Source organism: Excalfactoria chinensis, chromosome 3, assembly GCF_039878825.1.
Source record: "Excalfactoria chinensis isolate bCotChi1 chromosome 3, bCotChi1.hap2, whole genome shotgun sequence".
Classification (NCBI taxonomy): Eukaryota; Metazoa; Chordata; class Aves; order Galliformes; family Phasianidae; genus Excalfactoria; species Excalfactoria chinensis.
The window spans coordinates 77,423,661-77,446,353 of NC_092827.1; the positions used below are offsets into that span (position 1 = coordinate 77,423,661).

A 22,693-nucleotide genomic window follows, 5' to 3' on the forward strand; every position below is an offset into this window, starting at 1 on the left:
AATGATATTAAAATAGAAGTCTAAACGTGAATGGACTCAGAGGGAACTGCATATAAAACTAAGAATTCTTTTAAGGAACAGATTAATAGAATTCAAAAGCTTGATGTAAGCTGTGTAGCAAACTATAGTATGCAAGAGTAATAGTTCATGACCACATAGCAGAACCAAGAAAGATGTGATGTATACAGACGAGTTCTCAGAAGAAAAAAGAAACTCACAAAAGCAAAGCAAAGTTGTTGCAGAAATGACTTCCAAAAGGCAGAGGAAGTAAATAAAATAGATGGACGTGATCAAATTATTTTCTTCAGCAAAAACATCCAAGTATTTCAGACTCTTAAAATTGATGTTATATATTTCATTCTTCTAGGTAATTTTTTTTTTTTCATTTATATTTATAAGTGTAGTATACTCAACATGGAACAGGGCTTAAAGTATCTGCCTTTATGTATTTAAATCCAGTGTTCACCTCTAATTATAGCCATCCTATAGGCTTATGTGAGAATTCTTTCAGTTCCACAAATTCTTAAAGGAGATACTGTTATTCTTCGAAGAGGAAAAATTTTCTTCAAAACTCACAGTCCTCTTAATAACCTTTACATTGTATTCTATGAAATGAATTGTATTGTATAACAGATTTTTAGTTTTTCAACTTCAAGTTTTGGATTTTTTCTGTGCACTGTTCTTTTTTTCCTATATAGATTTCCCGGATAATTCGAACCTCATATGGAAATGCTTTACTTGTTGGAGTCGGTGGTTCTGGAAAACAGAGTCTTTCAAGGTTGGCTTCCTATATTGCTGGCTATAAAATATTTCAGATTACTTTAACCAGGTAAGAAATGCAAGAAATATACAGATGCAATTTATGCTATTTCATAACTATATGTTTTTAACAGCTTATCTTTTTTAATTTTGCGACCAACCAAAAATGAAAATTAAAAAATATACATGCACATATATATATACATAGATGTGGCTTATATGCAATATTGAACAAAGTTTTGAGCTCAAGAAGCTGTACCATGTGTTACCTATTCCCGAGCGAAAATATGCATAATTATATACAAAAGGTGTTTGCACTATTGTTTATAAAACACTGTTATCTGGAAATAGCAGTATTCTCGGTTTTAAACTAACAGATCGTGTTTCTTATTTTTTTCAGATCATATAACGTAAGCAATCTGTCAGATGATTTAAAATTGCTGTATAGAACAGCTGGAGCAGAGGGACAAGGCATCACTTTTATTTTCACCGATAATGAAATAAAAGAGGAGGCATTTTTGGAATACATTAATAATCTTCTGTCTTCAGGAGAGGTAAAGAGACTCACTGTGACAACATTGATTGCTCCAAAAGTGATGCCTGTATTTATTTCCGTGGAAACTACAACAGATACAAACAGCACAACTACAATTTTGATAGAGCAAGTTTTCAGCTACAGAACACAAATTTTTTATACAGTCACCACCCTTAATTGTACATTTTTGCTAGCTGAGGTGACCCCCCTGTCACTGTTACCACTGTTGAAATGCACCACTCGTATCTTCACTGTGCTCACATCCAATGTTTAGTCTCCATAAATGTTCAGTAAGTGTCAGTGAGTGCCAGTGGGTGCCATTTTTTCTGCATGGAGGAATTCAGTGAAAGAACCTTTGCTTCATAAGTACTTCCATGTCAAACTGCCCCTCTGCTGCCACCTGTCACATGGCAACATCATGTAATGGAATACTGGGGAGTGGATTCAACCTCTGCTGCAGTACCACCACTACATGCCACTGATAACATGAATCAACAGAATAAAATAGGACACATTACTCTTCGACCTACTCCCATATACACCTTTTTAATGCAACTTTTGTAAACAGTTTTGTAAATAGTAATTATCACTACCTATTACTTTTTTTCCCCCTTTTTGTGAGTTCTTTTTTTTCCCCCATCAGATCTCTCACCCATCCCACTGGGAAGGCAGGGAGTGAGCAAACAGCTGTTTGTTGCTGAGCTGCCTCCTGCTGGGTTAAACCACTGCACTTTTTGAGTTAGAATTTCTAGATGTTAATGGAGCTGAAGTCTAAATCACAGACAGATTTGGTTTTTAGTACGTCTGAACTGTGTATATGCACAGAGAGATACACAGATATAAAGAGAATGAAACTAAATCAATGCTATTTATTCTATTATTGCTTTTAATCCTGTATGAAGATTTCTAATTTGTTTGCTCGGGATGAATTGGATGAAATCACCCAAGCATTAATACCAGTGATGAAAAAAGAGATGCCTCGATGTCCTCCTACCTTTGATAATCTGTATGAGTATTTTTTAACTCGGGCAAAGAAGAACTTGCACGTTGTCCTCTGCTTTTCTCCTGTAAGTATTTTCTTTGTATCTGGCTTCTTTATTCACATCAGCAAAGTATCCTGGAAATTATGACAGGATTATTCAAGGTTTATAATGTTAGGGGAATTTAAAGATGCAAAATAAGATTAGTGAAATCTGGATTATAATGGCTGATACTTTAGAAATAATAGTGCAGTTATCTGAACTTAAAAAGCAAATACTTGAAAACTGTCATTCTTTACATGTTAAATTGACTTTCATTTTTCCCTCCTGGAGTATTCTTTCCTATTACAGATCAGTGTATGCAGTTTTATGAAATTTTTACTTGTTACTCGTTTTCATGAAAATTAAAAGACATTAATTGAAGTTTTGAAATATTAAGAAACATTCATATGTTTCCTGATCTTCAAATTTCTTGAAATACTGAATGTTGCAAATGTAGCAAAGTATTTAAAAGTAAAAACAATGTGGAAAATTAGCAAGAAGAAGTATAGTCTATTTAGTTGTTCATATGCATCGAGTATTTTGATCAACCTAATTTAGATACTGTATCATTAACTGACAGTGTTACTCTCCGTAGGTTGGTGAGAAGTTCCGTGCACGTTCTTTGAAATTTCCTGGTCTCATATCAGGGTGCACCATGGATTGGTTCAGTCGATGGCCCAGGGAAGCTCTTGTAGCTGTAGCCAGTTACTTTCTTTCGGAATTTAATATGGTCTGCTCTGCATCAGTTAAAACACAAGTAGTAGAAACCATGGGTCTCTTTCATGATATAGTTTCAGAAAGCTGTGAGAATTATTTCCAAAGGTAATATTTTAAACAAATGTGAAGATCAATCTCAAATGTGTCGCTACTGATATTGTTTTGTAATTCATTGTATTATAAGATTCAATAATAGTATTTTAAGGCCAATATTGAAATTAATCTGCTAAATCAATATATGAAAAGGCCACGAAAATTACTATTATGTTGCAAATTTGTTATCTTCATTCCTACTATTAATCAGTTTTTAATGTTGTTTATCTGGATATAAACACTATAGCTGGAAATAGGACTTTATATTATGAAGAAACTTGACTGAATTGAAATCTTGTTTTATATAACTTTCTGTTTCATTGCAAGTAATCAAATTGCTGTATATATCAAAAATATATATGAAGTTCATGCTGCCAATATGCCATATTTTAGGTATCGAAGAAGAGCTCATGTAACACCTAAATCTTACCTCTCTTTCATCAATGGCTACAAAGAAGTTTATGCTGAAAAGTTAGAAAGTATTAATGAACAAGCTGAACGTATGCAAATTGGTAAGATGAAGATATAGTTTGGTCTCAAACGATCTGTGTTTATAATAATAAGCATCTTGATCATCACTTAGATGCGTTTCTGTTAATCACAGTCCTAAACTAGTAGCTAGTGAGAACCATTTCTGAGCACTTCTGAGCTATCACAAACCCACAATACCCCCCTTAAAAGCATGCCTTAAAGATTTAATTATCCATCACAGCATTATGTTAAACTTTAGTACTTAGTACTTAAGTGTAACTTAATAGTTACACTTTACCATTTTTAATAGAAAGTAGGACATGAAATGGCCAAAGAGATCCCCTTATTTCCTCCTGTAGAGAGGCAGATCTAAAGGCTATTATTAATTTATTTCTGGACTTCATAGAATCATAGAATCACTTCACTTGGACCCTCAGAAATCATCTAGCCCAAATCTCCACTCTATGAAATCCTTTCTATACAATTTGATTGCTTTGTGGTTGATTTATTTAAGATTTCTGCTGTGCAATGAGCAGCTTTTCTGTGTGATCATTTTATAAATAGAAATTTGAAATACAGGAAAGTATGATTTACATGTTCTTCCAATTAGGAATTTCTGTTTGAAGCAACCTAATTTTCCACTTATAATAGTACTTAACGGGTTCATAGTATTGTTCCAGTTTTCTAGCATTTGCATCTAGATATGCTTTTGTAAATCTACAATGAAACAGTTTAGACAACTAGAAGGTGGCACTCTATTTTAGTTTATCAGAACAGAGAAACAAACATAAGATATTTCTTACAAAGTCAAAAAAAAAAATACAGCATAGTTTTAGACAATGATTAAGAATGCAGCATGAAGAATAGGGTAAGCATGTGTGGGTATTTTATTCACAGACACAGGTTCTGCTGAATCAGAATGGTACATAGGCAAATAAGTGATCCACAAAGTGATTTTGTCATAGTGCAGATTTCCCTGCACAGATCTGTTGCCAGTTCTGGAAATCATAGAAATCATTGCAATGAGTCCTGCTACTGGGATTAAAGTCTGGAAGCCCTGAAGATTTGACTTGTTTTTCTGTGTTAGTTTGTGTGTGTGTGTCTGTATGCATATGTAAAAATTCCTTGCTTAGTCTTCAAAACAAAAACATCTTGTTTAGATGACCATCTCTGTCTTCTGTGCACCATCTCATATTACTGATGCTCAGAAATTTGTATTCATCAGTTTATAGGCATCAATCATACCACTTAGAAAAAAAAAAAATCTTAATAGTTTCATTTGCATAGAAAAAGTTTATTACAAAATCACTAAAACACTTCATCATCCATAATACCAAACGTATTCCAGTTTACTGCATTCTAAAGAATGATCTCAAAAACTCAAACTCAAAGTTATTTATCTACTATCTCACATGTCCATAACTTAATCCTTAGTCTTGCATTGCTTAATGTGAAAAGATTTAGAAGGTTAAAAAGAATAATGTTGAAGTTGGTTCAGTCTATTAGGAGATTATTCAGATAGAGGATTTAAATTTTATGTTATCAAAACAAAAGTAAGCTAAAATAATGCCACTCATTTCATCTGCTTGTTGAGATGCCTCTGCTGTATGCAGTGATGTCTAGGATAATTAAAAATACTTGTGAAGCAGCAAAACTGTGAGAAATTCCATGATCAGTATTGCCCTGGTTTGAGCACATTGAATGTGTGCTCATCAGCACTGTTCTGCCAATACAAGCAACACAGTTTGAAAGATATAAGAAATCTCTTCCGCTTTATCACTTTGGATGGACAGTCATGTAACAAAGATGAGGAAAAATAAAGATAGCTGACCATGGAATCCATGAAATCTCACTTCTTTCTGGAAGTTCTAAAACAGTTGTGGATCTGAATACTTACATTACGTTACAAATGCATCTAACTGCATTGTGTGTCTGTTTGACACAATACATCCTCAATATAACACTTTTAGGTACTGCATACAGCTGTAACAAACCAAGAATAAAAATTGGGTGTTTCTTTTTTTTTTTTTTTAAGAAGACTTAACAATGTTTGTAATCATTTTGTACAGTTTGAAATTGTTTGTATCTATTAAAAATGAATACGAAGCACAATCCTGTTAGTTAGTATGATCACTTGCATCCACTTTCTGTCCCTAACACACAGATTTAAAGGAGAGCCAAAAGGCATTTGGGATCCAGAGTTAGACTGCATTATGTAATTAGAAAAACGAATAGTTTTAATTGCTCTTATTTTTGTCTTTTACTTAATAGGTCTGTCTAAGCTGATGGAAGCCAGTGAATCTGTTGCTAAGCTCTCTAAGGAACTGGCTGTTAAGGAAAAGGAACTCGCTGTGGCATCTGTAAAGGCAGATGAAGTACGTACTCAAGTGTTAAATAGCAAAAGGCCATGGATAACATCAGGTTATATACTGGAGTAAAAGCATGCATCTAAAAAGATTTCACCTGTGTCCACACTGTGTTGATAACACACACACTTCTGAATCTGAGGCACTTTAAGACTGCAGCAGAGGCTGGGATTATACAGACTGGGTTTGAAATCATGAACAAATTCAAATGTTGAGTGCCCTTCTTGTTTTCTTCCCATTTCTTCCCACTCCTATAAGCATCAGATATCATTTTTTGTTTGTTTCATGGGCTTTTTTTTGTGTGTTTGTTTGAAATTTATTAATTTGTAAACTTGGAATTAAATTGTCATTAAATGATAGAATTGTTATAAGAGCACTTATTTGTGGACAAGAAGTTAACCGATGGTAAGAACACTTTAGTATTTCAGAATTGCTTTTAAAAATTCATCCACCTTTAGTTTAGTTTCATATATTATTTGCATATTAGCAAAATATTCATGTGTTCAACAGACTGGAGGTCTATTGTAAATTCAATATTACCCAATCAAAAACTATTCTGACATCAACTGTGTGTTACACATAAAATAGAACTAAATACATGTTCACTAAGGAAACAAACATACAAGTGGATAACTTAATTACATAGGTTCACAATTGGATATATTGGAGCAAAAGAGAGGAGGCTCACTGTTCATCGGGCTGGTTTGCCATCCTCCACTAGTTCAATTAGCTGTATTATTTTTTTTATATCTGCGGAATTATGGTGAAAAATGCAAGAACTGTTTGCATTGAAAAAGTAGATGCAAAGATGAAAATCCATCATAGGATGAAACACCATAGCTTTAAAAGACACTAAAGAGCCTTCTATCAATTATTAAAATAATCAGTCTATACAACTCCTGCTGGAAACTTCTCCAGTATTTCTCTGTGGGGATTTTGTAAATGATAGATTTGATTCCATATATAGGTAGGGTCAGCTTTGAATATATATCTGTAACAGGCTCTTATTTGTTTTCTCTCGTGTCAGATTGCTCAATTACTTGTTCCACCATTTTGATGTGTGCTTTTTATGTGTTTACTATCCATCCCAGGTACTAGCAGAAGTCAAAGTAAGTGCTGAAGCTGCATCTAAAGTAAAAAATGAAGTCCAGGCTGTAAAGGATAAAGCACAAAAAATTGTAGATGAAATTGATGTAGAAAAAATGAAAGCAGAAAGTAAACTGGAGGCAGCAAAACCAGCCTTAGAAGAAGCAGAAGCTGCGCTGAATGTGAATAAATTTCTTACATTTTTATTAGTTTAAGCATCTTTAATCAATTTCTTGTTTGTTTGTTTGTTTTTCGTTTTTGTTTTTTTTAAGTTTAGTACTATTTGAGTCACCAGTGTACTTCAGTCACTTCAATTGTCAAATTAAGTTAATGCTGCTGTTCTAGTTATTTAAGTTTTGAGTGCTGTCTTTAGGATTGAGACAATGTTTGTGTCTGAGGTTTATTAAGAGTATTAGGGTGTCATGAAACTATTAATAAAGTAAACCAGTGAGTCATTTTTGTGTGTGTGTTCTCTATACAGCTTACTTCAGACTGAAGTATGTGAAACAAACATTAAAATCAAGATACTGAATAGGAAAATAGGATGATGGTAACAAGACAGCAGTGTTTTACTTTTTTTTTTCTTCCAACAGACAATCAAACCAGTGGATATTGCTACTGTTAGAAAACTGGCAAAACCTCCTCATCTAATTATGAGGATTATGGACTGCTGTCTGATACTATTCCAAAAGCAATTAGATCCAGTTACCATGGATCCAGAAAAGCCTTGCTGCAAACCATCATGGGCAGAATCATTAAAAGTAAGTTGAGTTTTCTAAAAATGTTAGAAAAGGTTAGAAATGTTAGAAAAGTCAGAAATAGCAGCTTGAATAACAGGGAATTTATAATGCTGTTTGCTCAAAGTAGGACAGAAGTTTGTGAAAATGCAAACATGGTTTTAAGATTCATGTAGCATTAAAAGGCTACTACAAGTTGTAGGGGAATTACTCAGAGAATTTAGCTGGTCCAGTTCCACATGTAATACCTGAAAAAGAATTCTTGATTGCAGAATTTCTTTCTATTGTTCACCTAGGATGTGATTATCTGCTGCTCTTTGTATGTTGGTGTATAGTTACAAATGTACAGTTTTAAAGTTGATGGATAAACAAAGGTTATGTAATAGAAAGAGGCTCAATGATAAATAGTCACTTTAAACTTCACACAGGAGCAATCTCCAGAAAGAGATGCTACCATAGTGGTGGTCAGCCCTTAAATGAGATCTAGGGGAGGTGGAGCCAAGTTCCACCCCTACCAGGAGCACAGCTGAATTATCTTCACCTGTGCTCTCCTGGCTGACTCATTGCTTGCCTCAGATGGTTAATCGGCGGTACAGACTGCCATCAACAGTTTCCCATACAGTTGCCATATATGAAGTACTAGAAATCTTAAATATCCTCTTTCTCTTTGCTGATTTACATTTACATTTAGACTAGGTTTTTGTTGTTGTTGTTGTTGTTGTTTTTTCCAAACCTCATGATTGTTTGAGAAACTATTTAATTAAGAGATTAAGAGGTTTTTTCCTATACTGTGTTTCAGTATTCCTGGCCCAAGTTCTTGGGACTGTCTTTGGAATTCTCTCAGAACACTTTTTCCCCATGTCTTTTGCAATTCTTTAAATTTAAAATGTTTTAAACATACTCATTAATGAACAGACTTTTAGACAGAAAGTGAGTGAGGAACTAATAAATACCCCATGTTGCTTTTTTTAAATTTTATTACTGCAGCTTATGAGTGGGCCATTCCTGCAGAGTTTACAGCAGTTTCCTAAGGATACAATCAATGAAGAGACAGTAGAATTACTCCAGCCTTACTTTCACATGGAAGACTATACACTGGAGAGTGGCAAAAAAGTGTGTGGCAATGTGGCAGGACTCCTCTCTTGGACACAAGCCATGGCAGTATTTTATGGTGTTAACAGGGATGTCTTGCCGCTTAAGGTAACTAATTACCTCATTATTTTGCTTTCATTTTGCTTTCTGTGTAATTTAACTTCATTTACTTCAATGATAGTGGGATCTTATATATATACATATACATACATACATACATATATATAATATATATATAATATAATATATAAGATATATAAGATATATATATATATATTCATGTGTGTACACATATATGTGTGTATGTGTAAATAAATTGATTCAGACTTAATTACCTGTAGAATGTAGTAGCTAAGGATGATAGGAACAGAAAAAAAAAACAGCTGATATCTTGCCTAAATGTTGGTATTTTAAAGAGTTTTTGGGGCTTACATCAATAAAGGACTTAAGTTCCAACAGTAGGAATCAAAAAGAAAAACATTTTAGGAGTAATTTTTACTTTACCATGCATTTTCTTTTACATGTTCATAAACATTTGAATGGAAACTTTTTATCATAAGTAAGGACCTTTAGTTCAACATAAAAGTAGTATCTACATTATATATGTGACACAGGAAAAAGTATTTGTATAAATAATAATATAAAAATATTTCATTATACTATTGACTGCTGAGTTCAAATTAAGCAGGCTGAAAATAGTTCATCAAAATACATTCAAATTTAATACCACTGTTTTAATATTCCTTCTCCTTGCAGGCTAACTTGGCAAAACAGGAAGGCCGTCTGAAAGTAGCTAATGCAGAATTAGCACAGGCTCAAGAGCAATTGGATGAAAAGCAAGCTGAACTGGATAAAGTACAGGCAAAGTTTGATGCAGCAATGAAGGAGAAAATGGTGAGATACAAGTATTTCTGTTATAAAATTGCTTACAGGAATTGATACAGAAATCCATTTAGGGCCTACTACCTAGAGTTACATGGATGTTGTTCATGTATGAAAAAAAAAAAAATTAAATCTAAGCTCTCTCGTATTTCCTTCTTCCTGTGAATAGGAACATATTAGACAATAATTGTGCGTGCAGCTATCCAGTATGACCTCTAAATATTTAAGTTAACCATAATCAGAGGATGAGTATATGTGTATACATATGAATCTATTGAAGATTTTTCCATTTTATTACTGAATAAAACAGGATATTCTTTCATTTTTAGGACTTAATGAATGATGCAGAAACATGCAGAAGAAAGATGCAAGCAGCCTCTACACTTATACAAGGACTGAGTGGAGAGAAATCGAGATGGACTGAGAAAAGGAAAGAATTTAAATCTCAGATTAACAGGTATCAAAGTCATCAGAAAAAAAAGCAAAAAAAAAAAAAAAAAAAAAAAAAAGCAACAAATTATCTATAAAAATGCAGAGCTAGCAAACAATTGAAGAACTTTAGTAGTTATACTTCATTTTCCTCCTAGAAATCTTAATATGATTAAACAATTAGGTGAACTGTCCTGAAATTTGAATTTTCTCTTATAATAAATTGTGAGTAACTGAGTGCTTGTATTTGTAAACCTAGAACAATACCTCATGTTTTTGAATGAATTTCAGAAGAGATTATGTGCTTCTATTACAGCTGCCTCTGCCCCTCTACTGTTTCTTGTTCAAGTGTTACTAGGAAAATAATACAGGTCAAAGGTAGGGGTGATTTAAGGGTGACTCTGGGAAGAAAAAGAGATCTCCCTATCTGATATTAAGTTATGACATATTTGAATGAAAGAGGGAGTTGCAGATACCAAATGTTATCCCTTCTCCTATACACCATGCGTAGAAAAACATGTAGCAGAGTAGGCCTTGTTCTAAGAAACTTGAAAGCTTGGAGTCCGTACCATGTACCACTCCAAATAACACAATGTTGAACAGCCCATGAGCCAAAGGTACTGGCTGTCTAAAAAAACAGGAAACCTGTCATATTGGCTGCTAAAGGTAAAGAGTTTGCAGGGTTGCACTAGTTTTCTGTGAAATGCTTCTGTTTCTGTGAATTTCAGTGAATGAGAAAATTGGATGTTTTCTATGAGGGTTATTTTTATAAATAATACCTTACAGACATATTTTTAAGAAAGAAATTAATTTCTTGCTTCATTTATGGAAAAAAAAAAAAAAAAAAAAAAAAAAAAAGGAATAGTTCTGGCCTCTTTTACTTTGTTAGGGGTAAATATAACATTTTGGGACAATTCTGCTCTTAAGTTTTGTGATGAAGATTTCATCAGAACACAAATAAACTGTTTATTATTCTCAAAGACCACCAATTCTATCCTTAATAACCATTTGGAACAGAAATCTTTTAAGTTCATTTCAAAAGCTACTTATGTAAATAAAAAGAAAAGGAAATTGCACATCACCTTTTTTATTTTTCTTTTCTTTTTTCCTAGACTTGTGGGAGATATACTGCTTTGCACAGGTTTCCTGTCATACTGCGGACCTTTCAATCAAATTTTCAGGAACCTTTTACTTAAAGATTTATGGGAAGTGGAGATGAGAGCCCATAAAATTCCCTTTTCTGAAAACTTGAACTTGATTTCTATGCTGGTAGATCCACCAACTGTAAGTTTTTGGTGATCAGTGGACTTCCTTTTAACCTGAATGAGCATGTTCTTTTGGTGTTAGCCATCATAATGCTTAACTGGAACAGGACAATGATTCTCTGATACTGCTGTGCAGTGCAGTTCTGTTGTTTTTGTGGCAATTTCCATTACAGACATAAGCAGTAAGGAATACTTAGATACTAGCAGATGAACAAGTCATGTATTATGCAATTAGATAATTACCAATATGAGTGCAGTTTCAAGTTTATTGCTTTGAGAATCTGTCACCAGAACTACAAAATTTGTATCTACTAAGAAAATATTGTTGTTTTTAGTTCTCCATGTCATCTGGGTCTTGGCAGAAAAATAAATTTTATATTAGAGAGAAGGTTTAACAAAGAATATATACAATGTTTTCACTGAAATCAAACAGTGGACAATGTCTTTCCAGAATCTCTAAGTACTCTTCAGCAATACTAAACCCAAAAATCTTTTTGTCTAGTTTTCTCTGCATCAATCCCAGTGTTTAACTTGGCTACCAGGTTGACTTATCAATTTTTAGTCCTTTAAGTCATCGTTTTGTCATTGAGTGTCATCTGAACTGTAATAGTTTGAGATTTTATTCCAAATCTTTGATTATTTATTTATTTATTTTAATATTCTGTAGATTAGTGAGTGGAATCTTCAAGGACTGCCTGGAGATGACCTCTCAATTCAGAACGGTATAATTGTCACTAAGGCAACTAGATATCCCCTTTTGATAGATCCACAAACTCAAGGGAAAACCTGGATTAAAAAGAAAGAAGAGGATAATGAATTACAGGTGATCAGTGTTTTTAAAACAAAATGCTCTTTTTTTAAATGTTATTGACTAGATCTGGACTTGCCATTTGTGTGTTCAGTAACGAAGGATCACTCTGCTCAACCTGCCTGTGAGACTCTTCCTAATACAGCTCAGAATGCTGTTGGCCTTCACTGGAAAAGAAAGCTACTGGTTCACGCTCATCTCATCCATCAGGACTTCTGGGTCTTTTTACACAAAGCTGTTGCTCTATTTCATAGCCATAGAGAAAATCTTGAAATTTATACGAGAGCTTTATGAAAACTAAAATCTAGAAAGCAATACAAAGTAGTATGTTTTTTAAAACTAGTATTTTTTTTTTTAAATGATTTCATATGTTACAAGTCCATTTTTGTGCTATCTCAAGTTCATAATATTTTACCAGTGAATAAGAGTTGCTCAACATTAAAAAGATAAAATTAGTGAATATTTTTTCTAAGGACATTGAATAGAAAATTAAAAGTTAGGCATCTCTAATTTCAAAAATACTCATAACATTTTGATCTCCCAGTAAGCTGTGCCGATTTTACTTCTGCTTTGATAGTGAAGTTTTGAAGAATTAGAGCCAATTTTTTCACCTTGCATTTTTATGATACTTTGATTTGTGTACACAAGAAGTATTCCTTTTTGCATGAATTGCTGCAAAGCCAACATTTGTTACCACCTTTAAAATTTAAGTAACAAAAACAGAACAATTTTTCTAATGAGATCTATGGTTTTCATGTACGTCTTTGAATAAATGCTTTTGTCCTTATATCAGTTTATAATTTACTTTTTAAGGTAACAACACTGAATCACAAATATTTCCGTACACATCTAGAAGATAGTCTTTCACTGGGACGATCACTTGTGATTGAAGATATAGGTGAAGAGTTGGATCCAGTACTTGATAATATATTAGAAAAGAATTTCATAAAATCTGGAACTTCTTTTAAGGTTAGTAATTGAATAAAAGAGACAGAATAAGTTAGTTTTATGAATGAATTATATTTTTTATAATTTTATATATATATATAATGAAATATGTATATAATAATAATATATATATATATATATTGTTTGTTTGTTTGTTTTTCTGTTTATTGCAAATCTTTGCTGAACCAGGTAAACTTTGTACTTAGGAGGGCAATGTTGCAGAATCAAACTAAACTCATAAAATAGATAGTCTCAGTGAAGTAATCAACTAATGAATCTAGAATTTAACTACTGCAGTTAATTCTGAAGTTTCCAAGCTAGTACCTATTACAATAGGCTTACAATACTTCCTATTCATTTTGAAGCAGTTTCATTTTATACCATGGAATAGAATTATATAGGTTTGAAAAGCTGTCTCTGTTGTGAGTTTTGGTGGTAGTGACAGCAGACAACAATATTTTATCTGGAAAAGAAATATTTTCTAAAGAAACAAGCCCCAAATTTGAAGCTTTAATAACACTATTAAATATACTCCCAACCTTGAAAAATAATGCAGGTATCTGACTTTCATTTAGATAAATAAACCACTGTCAAATTCTAAACACATCCTCTTTTCACATATTCTGAAATAAAAGGACTGTACATGCTGTGTAAGGTTTTTTTTTTTCCAAAGTACTTTCTTTAACTGTATGAGATAAGGTAGATTTTAGAAATGATTGCAGATGGTAATTGATAAAACTATTCATTTTGTCAATATGATTCTGACTTACTTACAGGTGAAAGTTGGTGATAAGGAAGTTGAAGTAATGAGCTCCTTTAGACTGTACATCACTACGAAGCTACCCAATCCTGCTTTCACACCTGAAATTAATGCAAAAACATCAATTATTGATTTTACTGTTACAATGAAAGGACTTGAGAATCAGTTACTGAGAAGAGTAATTCTTACTGAAAAACAGGTAACGTTAAGGTGCACATAAACCATAGTGCTGCTTGATTTTTGTTTATCAGTTTTAATATATATGAAAAAGAAACGTTTAAGTGAAGAAAAAAGAACAAAAAAGATAAAATTTTGTGTAGACTCAATATAGAAATTTCTAAATACAGAAAAAGAAATTTAAAAAAAAAAAAAAAGATTAAAAAAAGGAAAGCATGGGTGATTTTCTTCAGATGGTTGTTTGTAGGACATAATATTAAGCACAAGCAATTGACATTCATAAGATACTTCAGACTGAAGAAACAGTGCTTTAAAAAAAAAAAAAAAGTTACAATAACATGTTCTGTACAGCAGAAAAAATAAAATGCACATTCCATGAACTTGAAAAATCAGCACTTAGATTTCAAGTAGGGCTCATCTCTTCTGTCCATCAAGTGTCATGACATTTTCTTGTTTTTTTGTTTTTTTTTTTCTAATATTAGGAACTGGAGGCAGAACGAATTAAACTCATGGAAGACGTAACTGTTAATAAAAGAAAGATGCAAGAACTGGAAGACAATCTTCTATACAAACTAAGTGCAACCAAAGGTTCTGTATCAAACTGTAAAATAAGTAGGGATTTTATAAGGCTAAATAAACTGCTGAACTTTAGGAACTTACCATACAGGAACTGACTTGTCCACCCAAAATGTAAGGAATGAACTTGTAATGACAAAGATCTGAAGGATGTGAAACTTGGTGCAATAGCATGCTGTTATATATGCATTCCAGATACCAGGTGTTTTTAGGCACCTAAGCAATTTTTGCAAAATAAAGCAATTTATTGAGATGAGATATAGAATCTGATCATGGGCAAAACCTTAAACCATTGAAAATTGTGAAGTTAAATGGGCTATATAAAATGTTACTGATGTGAAAACCTTTGGATCATTTAGGAGCCTGCACGTGATCAAATTCTTTATCATCAGTAGGAAAACAAAGATGGTAGCTTCTAGTAAATGGAAATGCATTTGAATGCTATTGTGTGACCAGTGCTTTTAAGACTCTTTTGGAGTGAACAATCAACAGATTTTAAAAGCAATTAAGTAATGGTGCATGAATGCTGTATTTTATGCACTGCAGAGAGTTGACATCTCTTGTATGTGCCGCGAAGCATTTCGTACTGACATTCAAATTGACGCAAATTGCATGCATTTTGTTCAGTGCCCTGAATTTATTTAAAGTATTTTAAAATATTTTTTCATCTGTTTTGTCTCTGTTTTAAAGTGTTTTCTGCAATTCAGGAAATTTCCATTTGGTGTGAATAATTCGTTATTATTTTTACAATTTTGAAGTGACAGAAAGTGACTAAATATCTGATATTTCACTTTTCAGGCTCACTGGTAGATGATGAATCCCTGATTGGAGTTCTGCAAATAACTAAACAAACAGCTTCCGAAGTAACTAAAAAGTTGACCGTGGCAGCAGAAACTGAAGTGAAGATTAACTCTGCTCAGGAGGATTATCGACCCGCTGCTACACGTGGGAGCATTCTTTATTTTCTTATTACAGAAATGAGCATGGTCAATAATATGTATCAGACTTCACTGGCTCAGTTCTTAAAGTTATTTGACCAATCCATGGCCAGGTAGGAAAACACAGATCTTTCTACTATGCAAGCGTGTGTCTTTCCCATGTGTTTGTTGTTATTAAAATGTTTTTCTTGTTCATTTGTTTTCATGATTCAGATCTGAGAAATCTCCTGTATCCCATAAAAGAATATCAAATATTATTGAGTACCTTACCTATGAAATTTTCACATATTCTGTTAGAGGTTTATATGAAAACCACAAGTTCCTTTTTACCCTTCTCCTGACACTGAAAATCGATCTTGAGAGAGGACATGTGAAAAACACAGAGTTCCAGGCATTCATTAGAGGTGAGTTTAAAAAATTATGTGTTATGTAGAGGTAATTTCAATCTTTAAAGCTCTTATACCATTTCAAAATATTATTTCACTTCATTTTATTTTTGCTGCATGTTTACTGCCAGTAGTTCTGTGGGATCAGGCGCTGTCTTTATGAATTTATGACTGCTGAAAAACTTGACCACAATTGCTTATGCAGAGATCCATAAAAAACCTGCTTGAATCTTCTAATGTTCAAATGAATTTTGCAAATGTCTACTGTCAAAGTAGTGAACATATTTCTTTTTAACATCATTATCTACCCTTACTGAATAAAATGGATAGAAAAAACGATTGCATTCATATTCTGTTTTGCTTTCCTGTTTGTCATAGTGCCTTTATCTTCTGAGAGTAGTATCCAGGCACTGCTTTACCACTGATGGCAGGCAGGGTATGCTTAGAAATGCTTTCACACCAAACTGTCAGCTTCAGGAAAGCTTTATGTAAGGAACCATATTTCCTGGCTTCTCAGCTCATGGATTCTTGTTTTGCTGGAGGAAGATATACCTTAACATCTGATGCAGAAATTGGATGCTTAACCTTCTTTTGTTTATTAAAATCTGTTACAAAACACAGGAATACTTTTAGTAATTTTTTAATCTGGAATAAAGAAAGCCATTTCCCACCTATGTTCACCACAATTGATTTATTATGAGAAATTCTTCCATTGCACAAAATGACACCAAAGTGATAACACATTTTCTGTTCTTCTCTTTCCTGCTTTTCTGATTAATTTTCTCTGTATGCTTTTCATGAAGAATTCAAAGAAGGGCATGCAGAATAAAAAAAGATGCTTGTTAAAATGCTTCATAATCTATGGAATAATGACAAACAGTTCGTAGAAGTATAAACATTTGAATTGAAAGGGAGTGTATACTTACATATGTATTTTGATGAGTATGTGTGTATAATTAGAAAGTATTTAAATAATTACAGCTTATGTGCATAGGTTGTTATCTATACACGCAATTTATCCAAATGTTTCTACCTGCAGGGGGTGCAGCACTGGATTTAAAGGCTTGCCCACCTAAACCATTCCGCTGGATTCTTGACATGATGTGGCTAAACTTGGTGGAACTGAGCAAACTTCCAGAGTTTGCAAAAATTTTGAATCAGGTGATACTTATTAGTTACATTAATCACCAGTTTCCCTTCATAATTTTGCTAACACACTTCACATTGGAAATGCACATGGAAAGTGTAGTTAACAACAAAGCCAAAGGGCACTGAAATGAACAGTCAGATAGTGGGAAATGGGTATATTTCTTTATCTGCATTTTTTTTCTTTATCTGCTTTTTTTGTTATTAAAATTGAGGTAGAATGAGAACAGGGCCAAAGAACCTATAAATCAAAAGAAACTAGAGAGAGACAGAAAGGAAAAAAATATATAGAGATATAAAAAAATCTCAGGTTTCTCTTTGAGTTTCGGGCTTTTTAGTTTAATTATATTTTATGTCTTGAGTCTGTTAGATTTTACAAATCATTAGCTTGTAATGTTTTTTTGCCTCATTGGCAGGCATGGTTTCAAATAGGACCCTGTTCTTTTTAATTTGTGATTCTTTGGCTGTCTATACTGTAATGGGACAAAAAGGATTTTTCTCTTATTACTTTGCATTTCTGTGGTTTGATATCAGTAATTAGTAGAAGGATTCTATACTAGAAAAGAAATGCACCATGGTGTTTTCTCTTAACACATAAATTCATGACACTTGAGGTTCCTTCCAATCTCGGCCATTCTGTGATTCTGGGACCTCAAGGATCAGGAATCATTAGGGTTAGGCATTGGGGGTAGGGTAGGGATAGGGTTGTTGTAGGGTTAGGGTAGGGTTAGGGTTAGGGTAAGAGTTAGTGTTAGGGTTACTGATTTTTAAATAGCTGCACCTTAATACTAGCATTTCTGATTGTAATATTGTAATTCTGGTGTGTGTCTTAAGTGCTATAGTCTGTTAATGTTGTAATATATTCTGATATACTAAAAAATAATTCATTTAAAAATAAATTTCCAAGGTGATTTTACTACTGCTAAAATGTATTTATGCATATATTAATGTAATAAATTTAGATAACCAGTAATGAAAAGACATGGAAAAATTGGTATGATAAAGATGCTCCCGAGGAAGAAACTATTCCTGATGGATATGATTCACTTGACACCTTCCACAGACTTTTACTTATCAGGTAAGCATCTTCAGAAATTTGGGAAATGACATACATTGTTGCAGCATGCGTCTTAGAAAATTGATATGCTGTTGTCATAATAACATCATTGTAATTAATTTGTGGGTGATATTAGATATTAGTAATTCACGGGTATATCATAGTATTCAACTTCCTCATTTCAGAGCTCTCCTCTGAAGAGTTGAATAATATTTTTTCTTAAAAATAGCTTGCTGACTGTTTTTATGACATGATAAAAGGAAACTGGTGAGCACTTTGCAGCCTTCTCCAGAAAGCCGATGAAATTGGATGCTCATTCAGAGAGTTTTCAAAATAACCTTTTCTCACTTTTCTTTCTCTAAATATCTTATGTAATTAAAAACATTAATGTCTGTATACATGCGTGTTTGTGAAAATGCAAAGCAGATATTCTAAAATCCCATGTGTAAAATGTGGTGTAGAAGATATTATTTCATTACCTAAGATCACTGTGGCAGTACTAGAGATTTAAAGGATTTCTCCACAGCTGCCTTATACATAGATCCCGTGTTCTTTTCTCATTTTCTTCTGCACTCATCATAAAATTTCTAAATTCTGCGAGAAATAAATCAGACACTCTGCATAAAACATTAATTACTAGACCATGAAATGCATTTGGAGTGGGTTCAGCCTGTTCAGTAAAAAAGACCCAAATATGATGGAAGAAATGCTATTGTGATACATACCCAGAAGATGGAGTGGTATCTGTAAATAAGAAGACTATAAATTGATTTTTTGCAGAGAAGTCATATAATTAAGTCTAAAAGAAGTAGTGGTATGTTTTCTTTTCTTCCTGGCAATAATAAGGACTCATCCCAAACACCAAGACAGTCCATTGCAAGAGTAATGTCCTGAAAGACTAACAGACCCAATGAAACATCTGTAGAATTTTACTGAGGAGTGAAACCAGTCTTGTATTTCCCTACTTGTGTTCTCTTACACAAAAGCTCTATTTAAAATGGAGTGTGCCCCTATTTGATAAAGGTACCCAGAACAGAGATTTACAGAGCAAAGGATTTACTTGTGGCAAAATTGTAAGCAATTGCAAAATACTGACCAGTCATAAGTACTGGGAAGACTACCAGCTCTTTATGTTGTTATAATTGTAGAGACATAGAGATATAAATATGAATGTGTGTGTTACGAAGCAAAAATCTCTATTTGATTAAAATAAAATTTCTCTGCAACAGGAAGTGGGAATGAATTTTTACTTTCATGTATTTGTATGTTATTTCTAGATGTTGGTGTCCAGACCGGACTCTTTCCCAAGCCAGGAAATACATTGCAAGTTCCTTGGATGAGAAATACACAGAACCAGTCATTCTGAATTTAAAAAAAACTTGGAAGGAAAGTGACCCACGAACACCTCTTATCTGTTTCTTGTCTATGGGATCTGATCCAACGATTCAGATTGATTCCTTGGCTAGGAAGCTTAAATTGGGTAGGAAACTAATTAATCATTATATTGGGTCTTTTAATATACAGAAGAGTAACGCAAGTAATTTCACTTTTTTTTTTTTTTTTTTTTTTTTTTTTCTTTTCTGGAAAGTATTTTTAAAATTAATTTCTACCACTATTGCCATTCATGAACCATTATCTTAGTGATAATGCAGTATTAAATAAAATACAGTATGCTGTATACTATTCTGCGCGCTGTTGGAAAATAGTGTTTTCTGTTCTTCTTTTATAAACTCTTATCATCCAAGTGATCATGTTTTTAGCCTCTAAATGTGAGACAGTATTTATGTTTTACTGATTCTAGCATGACGACAACACTGTCTTTTTATTTATAAAATGAAGGCGAAGAAATAATCAGCAATCTTCTTAAAAGATTCATTTGTTTAAAAAACAAAAACAAACAAAAAAGAACCCAGAACCACACATCTTATCTGCATCTTATCTGTTTGCATATTCTGGACTTTGTATTTACATTGTATGGAAGTTCTGGAAATGGCTCATACAAACTGAGCTGGATATAGATATATCCATGGGCAACACTGGTCATACTAAGCTGCTTGTAATTTAGATTTAAAATTATGGATGTTGTTAATCTACATGGCTCCTACACTGAAAGAAAAATCTGGGTTCATATTTCAAAGTAAGCTGTGACTCAATTACAGTTTGGCTCGAATTCTCATTGACAATAACTTTAGGCACAGTATTTCACTTCTGCCAACACTGTAAACGTTAAGGATGAATATTTTAATGTTCGCGTTTCAGTATTTCAGTGTTAAAAAAACCTTACAGCTAGTGAAAGGATTCTACTTGGATTTTTTCTTGTAAGCATACTTAATTGTGTTGTATTTATATCACTCTTCTTTTTACAGAATAGGAATTCTGATTTCAAGAATTGTAGTTCATTAATCATTGTCAAATTTGTTGCAGAATGTAGGGCCATCTCCATGGGTCAAGGACAAGAATACCACGCACGCAAACTCATACAGATGTCAATGCAACAGGTGAGAAAAAACACTGCAATATTAATTCATTTTCTGCTCTAGCAGAAAAGCTCTTCTTGCATGCAATTCTCTCTGAGAACCAGAGCCTTGAAAGCATTTCTCTGTGGGATATTCGTGTACCTGTGGAGTCCAATTGAATATTTCTGCCAGCAGTACTATTGAGCGTGATTTCAGGGGTAACCCATTCCCTTTTTTTGCAGCATTGTTGTCTGAGAGCAGAAGGACATAGCATCCTAATTGTATCCTGAAAGGCTTTCAGAATCCTCTTCTTTAAGGAAATTTGTTGTTGTTTATTTTCTTTTGTCCTGTTGTTGGTCTGGGGTTGTGCTTGGTTTTTGTTTTCCTTCCTTATGACAGCTACACAGAAGTTACAAAAAATTCTACAGGATAAAATGATGAGTCCGAAGCAAACACAGTATAAAGGTGAAGGCTGAGGCTCTCCAGATTTTCTTTTTTGCATATGTGCTATTGGCAGGGCCCCTTGTTCCACGGCTGTTGTTTTTGATTCTTTTTTTCTCTGTTTGTCAATCATTGTAGCTCTGCATCTCTGGAGCATCTTGTTTGTTTGTTTGTTTGTTTGTTTATATATATATATATTTTTGTGGTAGATGATATTCTCAAACAGTAAAAACTTGAGAGCAGCTCTGGAAAGATAGTAACTGGAAACTCTGGATGCAATATGAATGTTATAGTGTAGAAGTAGCACAGTCAGCTGGACACTGGAGCTGGAGCACAAGAGTTGTACACAGTGCTATAGCTGAAGATAAATAGCCAAAGTTACCTGTAAACCCAAAGTATCAGAAATTTTTAAGGATTAGAATACCATACTAGTTGAAAACTGAAGAAGTTACTTATTAATTGAAGACCGAAAGGACTATACTGATAAATGAAATGTCTGACTATTATCATCTATTCGTCCCTTTTGAACCATGAAGATAATACCTGTAATATTCCCCTAAAGAATTGTGAACTGATTTGTGTTCAGTAAAAGGTTTGATTGGTTCCATACTATGTATCTGTTATATTCTTTAATACTTACAGTGGGAATATTCATGAAAAGTTTGATAATAAATCAAGATGAATCCAATGAGATCTGAGATTTAAAGCTTACCTTCCATAATATATGGTATACATTAGATTCCTTGGCTCTCTGTCTCGTCCCATCAACTTCTTGGAATAATGAAAAACTGGGCAGCCGTGCCAGCTCTGTTGAAAGCACAAGGGTACTCGGAACAGTACTCCAGTAGGGCTATTAGTACCAATTTTTGAACCAAATCCCTTGGTGATAAAAACATTTTAGAGGGGGAGGAATATGTGAACATCAAATGTGAAAGGAAAAATAAAAAAGCAGTTAATATGGAGACGAACATATGGTTTTTCTGCCTCTGGCCAAGGGTCTATTATATGATTAAAGCTTCTGTGCAGTGTTACATATAGATAATTTTGAAGAACTGAGTCTCATCCATTTGGAAATGGCACACAGTGATTAAAAAAAACAAAAATCAACCTCTATCTTCATGAAAGAAAGAAAGAAAATCTTCAAAAGGTCTCTGTTGTAGTTGTTTTGTTTGTTTTTTTTTATATATATTTTTATTTGTTTATTTTGGGTTTTTTTGTTCTAGTAGTCATTAGTTCACCATAAATATTTTTGTAATATTCAGTAGAAAATGTTATTTCTCTCTCTCTAAATAGATTAAAACAAAATTGATGATGTGAAATTACAAGCTGTAATGAAATCCACACATCACTTTTTAGAACTGATTAAATAATGTCCAGTTTTAATATCAGGCTTCAGATGCACCAGGCTTCTTAAGTGATGCTAGAAAAGCTGATTGAATTTAAATTCATAAGCAGAAGTACAGAGAGAGAATAATCAAAATACAGTTTTGATGTAATTGAGAGCTGAATTAGAATGAAATTAATATGCAGCAGGTTGAATTTAGTA

At 33.2% G+C, this 22,693-nt stretch overlaps 1 protein-coding gene across 2 annotated transcripts in view; it reads left to right on the plus strand.

The window, feature by feature from the left end:
* DNAH8 (dynein axonemal heavy chain 8) overlaps positions 1 to 22,693 on the plus strand; it is a 103,371-nt gene that overhangs the window by 66,438 nt on the left and 14,240 nt on the right. For both annotated transcript variants that reach the window (XM_072331529.1, XM_072331530.1), the window contains exons 58-79: positions 699 to 829; positions 1,160 to 1,313; positions 2,197 to 2,361; positions 2,912 to 3,138; positions 3,520 to 3,638; positions 5,869 to 5,972; positions 7,055 to 7,231; positions 7,643 to 7,810; positions 8,774 to 8,986; positions 9,635 to 9,772; positions 10,090 to 10,217; positions 11,302 to 11,473; positions 12,122 to 12,277; positions 13,076 to 13,231; positions 13,987 to 14,169; positions 14,630 to 14,735; positions 15,522 to 15,774; positions 15,875 to 16,065; positions 17,087 to 17,208; positions 18,156 to 18,271; positions 19,528 to 19,730; positions 20,675 to 20,748. In XM_072331529.1, coding sequence (XP_072187630.1) covers positions 699 to 829; positions 1,160 to 1,313; positions 2,197 to 2,361; positions 2,912 to 3,138; positions 3,520 to 3,638; positions 5,869 to 5,972; positions 7,055 to 7,231; positions 7,643 to 7,810; positions 8,774 to 8,986; positions 9,635 to 9,772; positions 10,090 to 10,217; positions 11,302 to 11,473; positions 12,122 to 12,277; positions 13,076 to 13,231; positions 13,987 to 14,169; positions 14,630 to 14,735; positions 15,522 to 15,774; positions 15,875 to 16,065; positions 17,087 to 17,208; positions 18,156 to 18,271; positions 19,528 to 19,730; positions 20,675 to 20,748 — 3,456 coding nt within the window. The remainder of the gene's footprint in view (positions 1 to 698; positions 830 to 1,159; positions 1,314 to 2,196; positions 2,362 to 2,911; positions 3,139 to 3,519; positions 3,639 to 5,868; positions 5,973 to 7,054; positions 7,232 to 7,642; positions 7,811 to 8,773; positions 8,987 to 9,634; positions 9,773 to 10,089; positions 10,218 to 11,301; positions 11,474 to 12,121; positions 12,278 to 13,075; positions 13,232 to 13,986; positions 14,170 to 14,629; positions 14,736 to 15,521; positions 15,775 to 15,874; positions 16,066 to 17,086; positions 17,209 to 18,155; positions 18,272 to 19,527; positions 19,731 to 20,674; positions 20,749 to 22,693) is intronic.